Raw genomic sequence first — 14,171 nt, 5'->3', positions numbered from 1 at the left:
TAATCCCAGCACTTCGGGAGGCCAAGGCGGGTGGATCATGAGGTCAGGAGTTCAAGACCAGCCTGGCCAATAGGGTGAAACCCCATTTCTACTAAAAATATGAAAAATTAGCCAGATTGGTGGTAGGCGCCTGTAATCCCAGCTACTCAGGAGGCTGAGGCAGGAGAATGGCTTGAACCTGGGAAGCAGAGGTTGCTGTGAGCCGAGATCTCACCATTGCACTCCAGCCTGGGTGACAGAGCGAGACTCCATCTCAAAAAAAAAAAAAAAAAAAAAAGACTGGAAAGAATACAAATTTTAAAAGTTGGAAAAATAAAAACAAATAGGAAAATAGTAGACTTTCACAACAAAAGAGAGGCGTTTTATAAATTTTTCTAGCAGATATGACATAGGACATATTATTTTAATGCAAAGCAGATGAAGAACTACCCTACTAGTCTAAACTACGCCCGTTAACCTTTAATCATTTGAATCCCTTAATCCTCTAATCATTGGATCATTAACATTCAAATATCCTGGAAGACTGGCTTATCTGTATTTTAAGAGGAAGCCGGTCCTATATTTTACGTCGGTTCTTTGACCATTCATTGGAGCTCTGGTTTTCAGCCTCTTTCCGGGCTACCTTGTAGCAATTTGAGGGTCAGTCATCAGTTTCTGCTTGGTTTCAAAGATCCAGGAGAAGCTTAGTGTTGTTCAAGACGCAGATGGACCCATCACAGCAGTTTAATCCATCCTCCATCCCGGAGTCTTCACAAATGCTGACTGAAGAAAATTCTCGGGACGATTCAGGGGCCTCTGAAATCTGCTCCGAGATGTTGATACAGAACCTTAGTAACTTGACTATCAACACTAGTAACGAATCCCGTTCCCCTCTACCAGAAGATTCACTCCATCGAGCAAGAGCAACAATCCTCAGGGAAACCAGAGATGACTTGCTTTACAGGAGGGGAGGAGTAAGAACATTGCTGTCTGTGCAGAAAGAAAGGATAGCAAGATTCAGATACATGTTACTCGGCAGAGTTCGTATGCATGAAGGAATACTGACAAACACTGGGCTTAAGGGAGTTAGGAAGGAATCAAGACCATTCAAATGCCCCTGCAGTTTCTGCGTGTCCAATGGATGGGATCCTTCTGAGAATGCTAGAATAGGGAATGATGACACCAAGCCACTTCAGCCATAAAACTTATTCTTGCACCTTTTTCTTCTTGCTGGTAATTTTATATAGCAGGCTGTGAAAGCTACGCTGTGCTAGTATAGACTATACACGAATAATATTAATGAGTTCTAGGATGTGTTTTTCTTCATGTATCTTTTTCTTCCTACTATGATACTAGTAATTTGTAAGGGATCTGTGTAATTTAAATGTATTTGAATAACTTTAGCTCTACTGTTTGATTTGACCCAAAGACGATATAAGTATTCCCATGTGTCTTAGAAGCCCAAAGTCAGTGAGATGAAACCCAACATCAAGAAACTGAAGCAAAGTTACTTGTGGATAAAGAAAGCATTAGGTAGTTTGGCTATAGCATAATAACTAGATTTTCTGGCTTTCAAAAATTTGGATTGCAATCACAGCAAACTTATTTTTACAGTTTTCAGTACAAAAAGGTGTTTATATAGAAACAATAAAGTTGACATTTGAGTACCTTTAAAAAAAAAAAAGAAAATAGTAGACTTTCACTCAGTCATATAAATAACCACATTACATGTAAATGGATTAATTGCTATAATTAAAAATTGGAGATCATCAGACTAGATAAAAAAGCAAGTCCTAACTACATGCTGTTTACAAGAGATGTTTTAACTATAAAGATCTGGAGAGTCTTAGGAACACTCACACCTATTTTGCTTTGTGCTATTTAAAAATAAAAAGATAGAAAATTATATTCCTTACAAACACTAACTATAGGAAACCTGAATTAGCTTTATTAATATCAGACTTCAAGATGAAGTGTATCACCACATTAAAGAGGGATATTTCATAATAATCGAAGAGTTAATTCATCAAGAAGACATAACAGTCCTAAATGTGCACATACCTAGTAATAGAACTACAAGAAGCAAAAACTAACTGAATTAAAAGTAAAAACAGAAAAATCTACAACTATCGTTGAACACATCAACACTATACCTTCAGTAAATGATAGAAAATGCACACAAAAATATTAGCATCTAGAATGTTTGAATGATACTGTCAATCATTTGAAACTAATTGACATTTATGGAACACTTCACGTAGCAACAGCAGAATACAGATATTTTCAAGAGTACTTGAAACATTCACCTAAATAGGCCATGTGCTAAGCCATCAAATAACACTCAATAAATTTCAAGAGATGGAAATAATAAGTGTTCATTCTCCAGTGACACTGGAATTAAACTTGAAACTTACAAAAATTTGCATCATAAAAAATCCCCAATATTTAAAATAAGCAACACGCTTCTAAACTCATGAGTCAAAAAAGAAATAGCTAAGTTAATCACAAAATAAATGAATTGAATGAAAACAAAACACAGCATATAAAAAACGCGTGGGATGTAACTGAAGCAATGTATAGAGAGAAATGTACAGCTGTAAACGTTTATATTAGCAAAGAAGAAAGGTTTAAAATCAAGATGTGAGCCAAAGTTTGGCAAACTAGCGTTCATGAGCTTACAATGGCTTTTACATTCTTAAAAGGAAGAGGGGAAGGGGAAGAGAAAGAGAAGCAGGAGGAGGAAGAGAGGCAGCTGCAACAGAGACCATATGTGGCCCACAAAGCTTAAAATATTTACTCTCTGGCCCTTTACAGAAAAAAGTTAGTGACCCCTGACATAAGTTTTCACCTCGTACTAGAAAAAACTGATGATGGTAAATCCAAAGCAAGTAAAAGGAAGAAAATTTTAAAGATAAGAGTTGGATGTCTATGGTTTCTCTAGAAAATAGAGAAACAATAGAGGAAAATTAATGAAACTAAATGATGCTTCTTTGGAAAAATCAAGGATGCCAACTTTCACCACTTCTACTCAGCAGCATACAGGAGATCGTAGCCTGTGCAATAAGGTGCCAAGAAAGATAATAAAGTCAAAAAGATTTTTTTAAACTTCTAGAAATTGTTGCCTACATTCACCGTCTCTGCTTCTTTCCCTCCCATTATTTCTTGAATTCACTCTCATGAGACTACCCCTCCCCCACCATTCCCCCACAACCTGTCTTGCAAAGATCACCATACACCTCCATACTGCCAAATCTAGCAGTTAATTCTTCATGTAATTTGACCTGTAAGCAACATTTGATGGAACTGATGTTCCCTCTTCCTTTAAACTCTTTTTTCACTTGTCTTTTGGGACTTCCTGGTTTTCTTTCTAACTCACTTGCCATTTCTGTTCTATCACTTTATTGGGATCTCTTCACCTGTCCAACCTTTAAATGTTGGAATGCTTAGAGTTTACTTCTCAGACCTCTTCTCCATGCTCTCTGTACACTTTCTTGCTAGCATATAGGTGATTTGAAATAGCCCCTACATGCTAATAATTCTCCTAGATTTTATAAATCTCTAGCCAGGACTTGTCCCCTGAGCTCCAGATTCCTTAATTCAGCTGCCTCCCTGACATCTCTGTTTTGATATATTAGGCACTTAAAACTTAACATATGTAAACGTAAATCCCTGATCTTCCCTTCACTCCTACCCAAAGGCTGGTCCTCCTGCAATCTTCCTCTCCTCTGTAAATAGTAATTTCATTCTTTATCCTGCTCAGGACAGAAACCTGAGCATCATTCTTTTCTCACCTTTTCAATATCCCATGTCTAAATTCGTCAACAAATCTCATCAGACTGCTTTCAGATATATCCAGAATCTAATCATTTCTCACCACTTCCTCCAACCACCCAGGACCAAGTCATCATTCTCTCCCATCTGGGTTAACTAACAGCTTCACAACTGATGCCCTGGCTCCCACTCTTGTTCCCTTGACAGTCCTTTCTCTGGGCAGCAAGCCAGAGTTGTCCTCCTAAGACATAAGTCAGACTACATTTCTTTTAAGCTAAAGCCATCCAACTATTCCTCTAACTCATTCTAAGTAGGATCTGCCCCTAGCTATCTCTCTGCTTCATTTACTGCTTTCCCACTTGTGCCCTCTACTATAGACTTTCTTGCTACTCTGGAACATATAATAAGTGTGTTCCCACCCCAAGGCCTTGGATATGATCTTCTGTCTGCCTGTGAAACCCTTCTCTCAGTTATCTGCGCTGAGTTCCCCCTGACCTCCTTCAGCTCTCTACTCAGACATCCCAGGGAGGCCTTCTCTGACCCCCTATTTAAAATAGTTATTCCCACCCTGTCATTCCAGTCCTTTTTTTGCTTTATTATTTTTTTGCCTGTCTTCTTTAACTTAAACTGATAAGCTATACAAGGACAGGGATTTTATATATTGTTTTCATTGCTGTATTCACAGTGCATTGGGTACACTCAATATTTGGTGAATAAATTATTCACTAGCTCATCAATTTATTTGTTTGTGTGTTTACTGAATTTCTACCTGCCAGGCATTGCCCTTAGGGAGCTCACACTAGTAAAAATAATAGGAACAACTACCATTTTTTTGTGGTGACTAATCACTTTGCATATGCCATTTGATTTCATCTTTACAATAGCCTATTTTACAGATGAGGAAACAAGCTTGCACCAGTTAAATAAATGGACTAAAGTCAAGTAGCTAGTATGTACTGCCGTTTTCAAAACCTGTTTGTCGACTACTGCCTCCCACTGAAATGATGTTCTTCTGTGTTGACATTTAGCTCATAGCTCCATAAACATTTTTAAATGGTTTAAATATATTTTCTACAAAGACTCAGAATGAATGTGCGTAAATAAGAGAGTTCATGATTATGAGAATTATGACTTCTTTGGGGGACTTATTTGAGAATAAACAAATTTCCTGATTCCTCGACTCCCTTCAGCCTCTTCCCCTCTGATGAAGCCATGGGGAAATCCATTGAAGCGAACATTCTAGCATGCCTTCTCATCAAACTTCCTTCATGTTTGTGCTTGGCCAGGAACCTACTGCCAGCAGAGGGAGGTGGAAGCCATCATGGAGGGCGATGAGGAGGACAGAGGCTGCTGCTGCTGCAAACCAGGCCACTTGCCACACCTGCTGTCCTGCAATGCTGCCTTTCACCTCCGCTGGCTCACCTGGGAAATCACGCGGACCCAGTACATCCTGGAGGGCTACAGCATCCTGGACAACAACGCAGCCACCATGCTGCAGGTGTTTGACCTCCGAAGGATCCTCATCCGCTACTACATCAAGGTATTGCTCTGTTTCCCAAACACCTGTCTAAGGCAGAAATGCTAAGATGGCACAGGAAGCTCCAAAAGAGCTCTGTCGAAAACTAAATTTTGAGCCTCTCATCCTCAGCTTCCGAATCGGAAGTCCAGCCATCTGGGGAACTGTCACTTTTGGAAAAGTCCTAGAGGGCTTTGCCTTAACCTGAGATTTGTGCCCTGGTCGTATCCTAAGCTTAGGCACCAATAGGCAGTTCGTTTTCTTATCTAGGTTTTCTTTGTCTCTTCTACCACAGCATGGTTTGCTTGTCCTGATGATGAGGACAAATTTAATATCCTAGAACTATTACTAAGCCTCCATGTTTGAGTTATAAGGGTCAGATTAGATGCTCTGCACAGTGTCCACTTTAGAACCAGAATTATATTTTAAGTTCGTAAGGAGAACTCAAAAAGTAGCTAAACCATCCAGTCAGAATTGGCTGTGACAGCCTTTCCTCCTAACTCACATGGAGAATAATAACATGTTTTTTCAGTTGCTCAGTGCCTACCTCTGCCCAATCTGTATTCAACCTCAGAAATCATGGCAGTTTGGAGTAAGTCTCCTGGAAAACAAGTGTGGGACCTGCCTGAGGATGTGTAGTGTTCATCGGGGCTGAGGTGTTTTCTGAAGGGGAAGGGGCAGGTGAGGGCCATGTGGCGGAGGAGATCTTCGCTGTGGGTCCTGTGCTGGAGGTTTGGGGGGACTTGGTGTGGTGGAAGTCCTGGATGACCCACAGGTATGCGTCACATCTTAATGCTATTCAAAAAGAGGAAGCTCATCCATTGGAGACCACAGAGGCCCCTGCCAGCGTGCTGAGACAGGTGGTCCAGCAGAAATGAGGAAACACAGAATGAAAAGATAACATGGCACCTAAAGTTTTAACCAGCTAACAAACAAAGGGCATTGAGAAATTTGGAATAAATTCAGGCATGGTAGCTCACGCCTGTAATCCCAGAGCTTTGGGAGGCCAAGGCAGCAGCAGGATTGTTTGAGCCCAGGAGTCCAAGACCAGCCTAGGCAACATAACAAGACCCCATCTCTACAAAAAAAAAAAAAAAGAAAAATTAGCTAGATATGGGGTGCACACCTGTAGTCCCAGCTTCTCAGGAGGCCGAGGCAGGAGAATTGCCTGAGTCTAGGAGTTTGAGGCTGCAGTGGGCCGTGCTTGCACCCCTGCACTCCAGCCTGGGTAATGAGGATTCTCGAAATCCACAATAGCTGCTGAAGCTACGTGGAAACAGAAGATAGTCAGGGGGTAAATAACTCTTAGATCTCATCCCCCTAGGTGATTGCTACACAAAATGTTTGCAAAACCCTTTTCTGTGGCAGCATATTTACAACAGATTTAGCCGTTTGTGCTTGCCATCTTTGTGTGTGCTAGAGATGCAAATCATTATATTCAAATTTCATACAAAACTACACTTGTTTTGTCCAACCTAGTGTAAATGGGGGAAGATTTGGGAAGCATACCAGGGAGTTATGGCCTATCTTCTATTTCTAAACTCTAGGCAAACTCAATATACCAGTTGTGTTAGGTTGGGCAGTGAGCCATGAAATAAGAGTGGCATGCATGTTAGAAGCTTATTTCTCTTGGACTTTGATGATGGTTGACCATCAACCATCTTCCAAAATTTGAGTTCCACAATTTAAGTTACAGGCTTAAAGGGATAGAGGAAAGGACACAGAAAATGAAGACCAAGGGCACGCACCAGCTGTCTGGTAAAGAGGTTCTAGGAAGCGGCCACAGCATCCTCCCCACTCTATCCCGTCGGCCAGAACATTGTCACATGCCGCCCGGAAGAGGGTCTGGAAAGTGTACTTTGGGCGACCATGAGCCCAGAATGAAATTGTGCCTTCATGGAAGAAGGAGAAAGCAGATGATAAATGGTAACTAGCCATCTCTGTTTTCTCCCTCAACAAGGAAAGTGTCGCTTGAGTATTTCCTTTCGTTTTCAGGAGGCAGGATGGGGTGGTTGCATGAACAGCTAGATGCAGGGACTGACTAAACAAGAGGACTCACAGGCCAGTGAAGCAAGTGGCTGGAAGGGAGCAGCAAGGACTAACAGTGTAGGTCTGGACAGGCCATGGAGATAAGCCCTAGAGTTGACATCTTCCTGTTGCCTCAAGAATTAGACTAGACTCTTTCATCTGCTACCCTGAGCACTCCACTGTTGCTACTGGCTGTGTTTCCCACCCCTCTTCCCCCATCTCTCACTGTTTTGTGTACACACTGTGCGCACACTACCTGTGCTCCCTGCCCCACACGCTTGCACACTGCTCACTCCTCCTGTAGGGACCCTCCTCTCCCTCCCACATGCCCGCATCTTCTCCTCCAACCTCAGTTCCAACAGCTCTTCCTCACCAGCTGGCTGCCCAGTGCTTTCCTGCCCTTTAGGGCCATGGCCAACATTCACCTCCCCTTCCTCTGCAAACCTTTCCTGCTTCACTTTATGGTAATTCCCTAAACAGAGAAGCCACACCTGAGTCCTCTTTGGGTCCTCAGAGCTCTGCTTGATGACCTGTATATTGCATGGCCCAATTTGTTTTTTTGTACTAAATGAACAAAGTTTCCAGGGAACATAGATTTGGAGTCTGGGCCATACAGTCTGGACAGAAGAGATCCTAATTCAGGCAAGAGTCTGGTGGCTTGCTACAGGCACAGGTGGTGGGAACGGGGTTCAATATTGAGCCACATCCCTGCCTTTCCATGAGCCAGATATGTGGACAGGCCCAACCCATCACCATGGGGCAGCAGATCACCGTGAGTGGGAGAGAAGGGAGGAGTAGTGAGAGTGAGATGCCCTGTCTGGGTCCATCCTCCCTGGACTAACCCTGTTGGTTTTTACAGAAGCCTTGGGGGTTCCATGACTGGACCAGCTTTTTGATGCCTTCTTTCCTTGGACGGCTAGTTGATACTCACCTTTCTTTTTCCTAACTGCTGGAAATGTGCCTCCTAGTCCCCTAGATGATTTCTAAGATGACAATTTGCCATTGGACAAATCCAGGATCATGTGCAAATGGAAGGGGACTCAGGAGGGTCCCCCAGAACCTGCTGGGTAATAGCTGGCTTGTGGGGAAACAATGCCTTCCACTCTGTTTTTTAAGAAAGGAGAGTGAAGGCAAAATGGGAGTTGCAGGTAGGCTAGGAGAGACAGGCAGTGCACAGGTGTGCTACCTATCATGGCGCCTCTCACAAGCCAGAGCCAGGGCAAACCTGGAACAGACTCCCCTCCTCCCTCGTGAGCTAGATAATTACACATCCCCCTGTCCTACCCACACATTCAAATGTCATGGGCCTGGGCTGGGACCCAAGGACCTTTTTTTTTTTTTGAAACGGAGCCTCACTCTATTGCCCAGACTGGAGTGCAATGGCGTGATCTTGGCTCACTGCAACCTCCACTTCCTGGGACACAAGGACTTATATTGTTTAATAAGTTTCCTAAGTGATTTGATATACAACTAGGCTTTGGAGCTACTACAGACATCATTGTGCCCCACAGAAACAAGAATTTTCTTAACTCCCAAATCAGTACTCAGGATGGGGCTGAGATTTTTGGGCAGATGGGGCCTCACGGTGCCCTCATGTTTAATTCACTTTGGTACTGCCGGGCCTATCCTGCGAGGTTGCCTCTAAATACAGGACTCAGTGCTTTCCTGCCATTCAGCAAGGGGTGGCTCGGAACCTGCACTCATTCCCCGCTGTAGCTAGTTAAGGGAAATTTCAGGAGGGCTAACTGTGTATTAGAACAGAAGAAACAGCATTTTGGGGTTAAAAAAAATTATTTTCTTCTTTGGTATGGTTGCTAGGTGAACAAAGTTGCCTTTGTAGCTCTGAATTACTTAAAGTTTCAAGAGTTTGATTTCATTCCTTTATTATTTTCTTACTGGAAAGGCAAATTAAAGGAAGAAAAATTTGAAATAATTCCTTTACTACAAAAGGATTTTTTAAAAATATCCTAATAAACTGGGTCAGTTCCCCCACCCTCTATGAATATATTTGAAATCATTTCCTTCCTGGCGACTTGAGGTTTTCCCTCGTGCCTCCTCCATCTCTCTTCAGTTTATTAGTGTTTAAAACCCTCTTAGCAGTCAAGGAATCTGCCGCTTTCTGTGTGGGCCTGGCTCTCCTGCTGCCATTGTTTCCAGGCAGCTCTTTTAGAAAGGAGACCTGCTTATCACTGGCCTTGCAGAATGAGGCGCGAACAGCCTGACAGGTTGGTTTGCCTGCCAGGCCCCCCTTTCTAGAATGAGTTGTCTGAAAGAATATGCCGATCTACAATTAAAATGAGGAACCAGGAGAATCCCTGCTGGAGGAGCCAGATACCGTGAATTTATTCAGGAGGGGCCCTGCTTTCAGCACAGTCTAGGTTTACCGCATCAATTCATTGTCACTGCCCCAAGTTATCAGTTTTACTTAGTGTTGTATTCACTTCCTCCTGACAGATTCTGAAAGATTTTACAGTGTTCATTGACTATGTCTCCATGACAGAAGTTCTGCCTAAATTAAATGGAGATAGGGTATGACTTGCAAGCATTTGGGGTGGTTCTGTTTTCTCCCGGTGAGAAGTGTCAATGCAGTGATTTAGAAAGCTGAGCATCAAGCTGGGTTCTGTTCTGAAGTCAGGACTGCAGGATTTTGCCAGACAGAGAGGAGGAAGTGTTAACCTCCGGAATTCAAAGTCCTCATTAACTATTCTGACTTCATCGGTTGTGGGGTTAATTCCTCCCTAGCAATGAATGAAAACATACACTTTTGTCTTTCAGTCTTTGTTTGTTATTCCTATCTGGTATGTGATTAGGCCATATTGGGGAAAAACTAGACCAGATGTTCACTAGAGCTAGATATTTAGAGAAACCAAATTTCTTTCTTCCCTTTGTAACGCTCAGCTGAGAAGCGGTGCTCGTGGACATGGGCATCGTTACTCTCTTTTGCTTGCAACTTTGGGCCGACGACTTAAACTGTCTTTAAATGATCCAGCCAGCAAGGAGACAAGAGAAAACCCTCCAGATTCAAAGTTTCTATTTGTGAATATCAGATGTGCACTCTGGTGACCACCACAGACACAACGGGTCTCCTGTCCCCTAATGCCATCCCCGTTCCCTCGCCCCTCTGCCTCAACCTCTCCTGGGCTACTGCTACTGCTGCCACTGCCTGCCTCCCCTCTGAGTCCCACGCTCATCCTGCTTGCTGGGTAGGTAAGTCACAGATGTCAAAGACATGACTGTTTTTCCACCTATACACATATCAACGGGCCAGGCCATGTGCTAAGTTCCTCATATACATTATCTCATTCTGAACCTCAGAACAGCCATGCAACGTGGGCATCATTAGCATGTCTTTCTTTCCCACCTCTGCCTTCAGCTTCCTTGACCTCTTCCTCCATCACTCCCTCTCTTCCTTCCTCCTTATGTCGAAGGCCTCCCTGAGGCCGGGATGGTTATCGCGGGGTGTTACAGAGGATGGGAGAACAGGCACGCCACTGAATTCTAGTTATTGTCTGCAGATTTCATTTTTCCACTTCCTCATTTTTGGAACAGGTAGACTGTGGAGTGTAATAGAACATGTGCCCAAAAGAAGGAAGAGCATAAGCCATGAACCACAGATGAACCTCCCCAAAGTCCGGGCTGTCCTTAGTCCTCACAGCAGAGAGCCTCAGTCATGCGTTTGCAGTTGTTTAGTGGAAATCAAAGACTGTCTCTTCACCTGCTGAAGTCCTAAAAAAAACCTTGAAACCAGATACCCAAGTAACCTGAAGCCTTGAGCTCTGGGTTTTATTTCCCAGCCAGACGGAGGGAAGAGCCAGAGAGGGAGGGTGGGGGCTCCCCTAGAAAAGGTTTTCTCGGCCCACTCCACTTACAGGCGCCAGTCACTAAAGACTTTGTTTCCATCCACCCAATATTCGTTTTCTGCTTTCTCATTTAAAAAGAATATATTTTTATAAACAGAGAAGAGCATCAATTAAGCGTTTGTTTCTAACAGGAGCACACATCCCTGCCTCCTTGCATCAAACACCGTGAGCCCTCCAGCCCCTCATGATTTCACGATGAGATGTGCAGCCTCGTTCCAGGGGTGCCTCTCAGCCTCAATAGCCCCAAGCACCACGTGCATTTTTCTGTTATAATGGAACGACAGTGAGTGCTGGCAGGGACTCCGCAGCAGCACACCCTGATCCAAGCTATCAGGCTTGGATTTTCATTTCCTCTGTCCCATTTCTATTTCTTGAGGCCAGGTGCTAGCCTTTTTGATGGAGGAATTTATTCAAAAACTACAAAATGACTTTCCACAAACCTGTTACTCAGAATAATCAAGCCCAAGGGAGGCATTTTCCCCAAGTGGGACTCATAAGTACAGTGTCTGATTAAGAAGGAAACATGGGTTACTTGTGAACATATCACAGATGTCCACTGTCTGGGTGCTCAGGATTAAGTGTGTGAAGGTGACAACAATTTTACATCGTCAATACTTTCCATAAGAACTGTGTTTTGACTGGGCACAGTGGATCACACCTGTAATCCTCGCACTTTGGGAGGCTGAGGCAGGGGTTCAAGACCAGACTGGGCAACAAGACCCTGTCTCTACAAAAATAAAAACTAAAATATTAGCCGGACATGGTGGCTTGCACCTGTAGCCCTAGTTACTCTAGAGGCTGAGGCAGGAGGATCGCTTGAGCCCAGGAGTTCAAGGCTTCAATGAGCCATGACTGTGCCACTGCACTTCAGCCTGGACATCAGAGAGAGACACTGCTATCTCAAAAAACACACAAACAAACTGAAAACCCTGTTGTTTTAGTTCATTAAATACTCTTTGGTTAGGGCTCTGGAGGAAGGTCTACCCCAATCTCTTTAAGCTGCATCAGCCTAGTCTAGGACCCACCGAAGCCTACAGCAACCCCAGCAAAGGATGCTTCTGTGTGCTTCTCTCAGAAGGGATGGGGCTGACTGTCATTCTTCCTCATCACAGAAATTCTGTTCCGTTACGTTCTGTTAGCATTACATTCTTCTCACTTTCCTCTTCCCTAAGATAACCCTTAAGAGAGGACATTTTAGAAATGTCTCAGATGAGTTCTGTGCATTACACCCAGCGGAAAATACAAATGATACCACATGTAGGGATTTCATGTCTCTTACTTTCCTGAGGTTGATTTACTTTCTAAGATTAAATTAACAAATAAAATCTTCTTGGCTTTAGAATAGCTCGAAGGGCTCAAAACCTTGCTTTTTCTCTGCAGAGTATAATTTACTATATGGTAACGTCTCCCAAACTCCTCTCCTGGATCAAAAATGAGTCACTTCTGAAGTCCCTGCAACCCTTTGCCAAGTGGCATTACATTGAGCGTGACCTTGCAATGTTCAACATTAACATTGATGATGACTACGTCCCGTGTCTCCAGGGGATCACACGAGCTAGCTTCTGCAATGTTTATCTAGAATGGATTCAACACTGCGCACGGAAAACACAAGAGGTAGGTCAGGGAGGTGGGGACTGAGGCATGGACTGTAAGTTTAATAAATAAAGAACAGTGTAATGTCCATTCTTTGTTGTATTCTATGGTAGACTTTTAACATAGAGGATAGAAAAAAAGCACTATTTGGATAGATGTTTATTGAAGGTAAGCAAAATTAAATAGGAGAATCAATATACCATGTCTCCAATGAAGAACACTTGAAGGTATAGATCCCTTTATGCAGTGCGCAGGGCCAGCGAAGTTTTAAGCCTCTATTATAACTTTTAAACATTTGAAGCTTCTTTGTTTAAAATTACATTTTGGGATTTCCCTACCAAGTCTATCTGTGCTGAAATCAGGGGGATTTACTGAACATATTGAATCATGGACATGAAAATTCTATTTAGCAATCAGATGGTCCAACTTAACTTCTGTCATCATTATTTTGTGTGTCTGTGCTGTTATTGCTTATGTGCTGAGAACACTTCTGGAAGTGAATCCTGCCTTTTAGAAATCTAATCAAGAATTATGACAGTTTACAAAAAGAGGAGAAGGGGACAGGGGAGGAGGAGAAGGGGGAGGGAGCAAATGCAGGGAGCAGGTTTACTTTGCTTCTTAGGATTTGAAAAGCTGAGTCCACGGGTTGTTGTTGGAAAATGGGGATACAAGTTAGAAACAACTTCCTCAGCAGCTGATGCAGTATGTGGCATGTGCTAGAGAGAGTAAACCAAACTACGACATTAGCCAAGTTCTGTGAATTTCTTATGGGTGATTAAAAACAGGTGGGAGAAGAAGCAGGTGGCAGAACCACGAAGAAGGTGTGATAATAATCTTAACTCATGCCAGGCCTCTTTAAGCAGTTGAGATATTCAAAGAATTGATTGATGTTATCGGCTATAGCTCCATGATGGCTCTGTCCATTCCTCAGATGGTTCGTGAAATTATTTTATTTTCCTTGCAAAAGATATTTTGACTTTAAATTTCCCCTGCATCTCCCCACTCTCCCTTTTTTTCTTTTTTAAGCTGACTTTGGACAATTTTTTTTAAAAGACAGTCTCACTCTCCCTAGGCTGGAATGCGGCAGAACGATCATACCTTATTGCAGCCTCAGACTCCTGGGATCAAGTGATCCTCTTGTGTTAACCTCCCTAGTAGCTGGGACTAGAAACACATGCCACCATGCCTGGCTAATTTATTATTTTTATGTATTTATTTTTCAAGACGGAGTCTTGCTCTGTTGCTCAGGCTAGAGTGCAGTGGCGCAATCTCGGCTCACTGCAGCCTCTGCCCCACCGTGTTCCAGCAACTCTCCTGCCTCAGCCTCCTGGGTAGCTGGGATTACAGGTGCACACCACCATGCCTGGCTAATTTTTGTATTTGTAGTAGAGGCAGGGTTTGGTTATGTTGGCCAGGCTGGTCTC

At 43.1% G+C, this 14,171-nt stretch overlaps 1 protein-coding gene and 1 pseudogene across 1 annotated transcript in view; both read left to right on the top strand.

Moving 5' to 3' along the window:
* PCNX2 (pecanex 2) overlaps positions 1-14,171 on the top strand; it is a 312,991-nt gene that overhangs the window by 261,600 nt on the left and 37,220 nt on the right. Inside the window, exons 26-27 of the mRNA XM_007989814.3 lie at positions 5,037-5,290; positions 12,535-12,768. Of these exons, the coding sequence (XP_007988005.3) occupies positions 5,037-5,290; positions 12,535-12,768 (488 nt within the window). The remainder of the gene's footprint in view (positions 1-5,036; positions 5,291-12,534; positions 12,769-14,171) is intronic.
* Positions 290-1,205, top strand: LOC103230768 (developmental pluripotency-associated protein 3 pseudogene; annotated as a pseudogene).

Source organism: Chlorocebus sabaeus, chromosome 25, assembly GCF_047675955.1.
Source record: "Chlorocebus sabaeus isolate Y175 chromosome 25, mChlSab1.0.hap1, whole genome shotgun sequence".
Taxonomy (NCBI): Eukaryota; Metazoa; Chordata; class Mammalia; order Primates; family Cercopithecidae; genus Chlorocebus; species Chlorocebus sabaeus.
The sequence above is the reverse complement of the archived record's forward strand: the minus strand, read 5'-3'. Positions and strand labels throughout refer to the sequence as shown.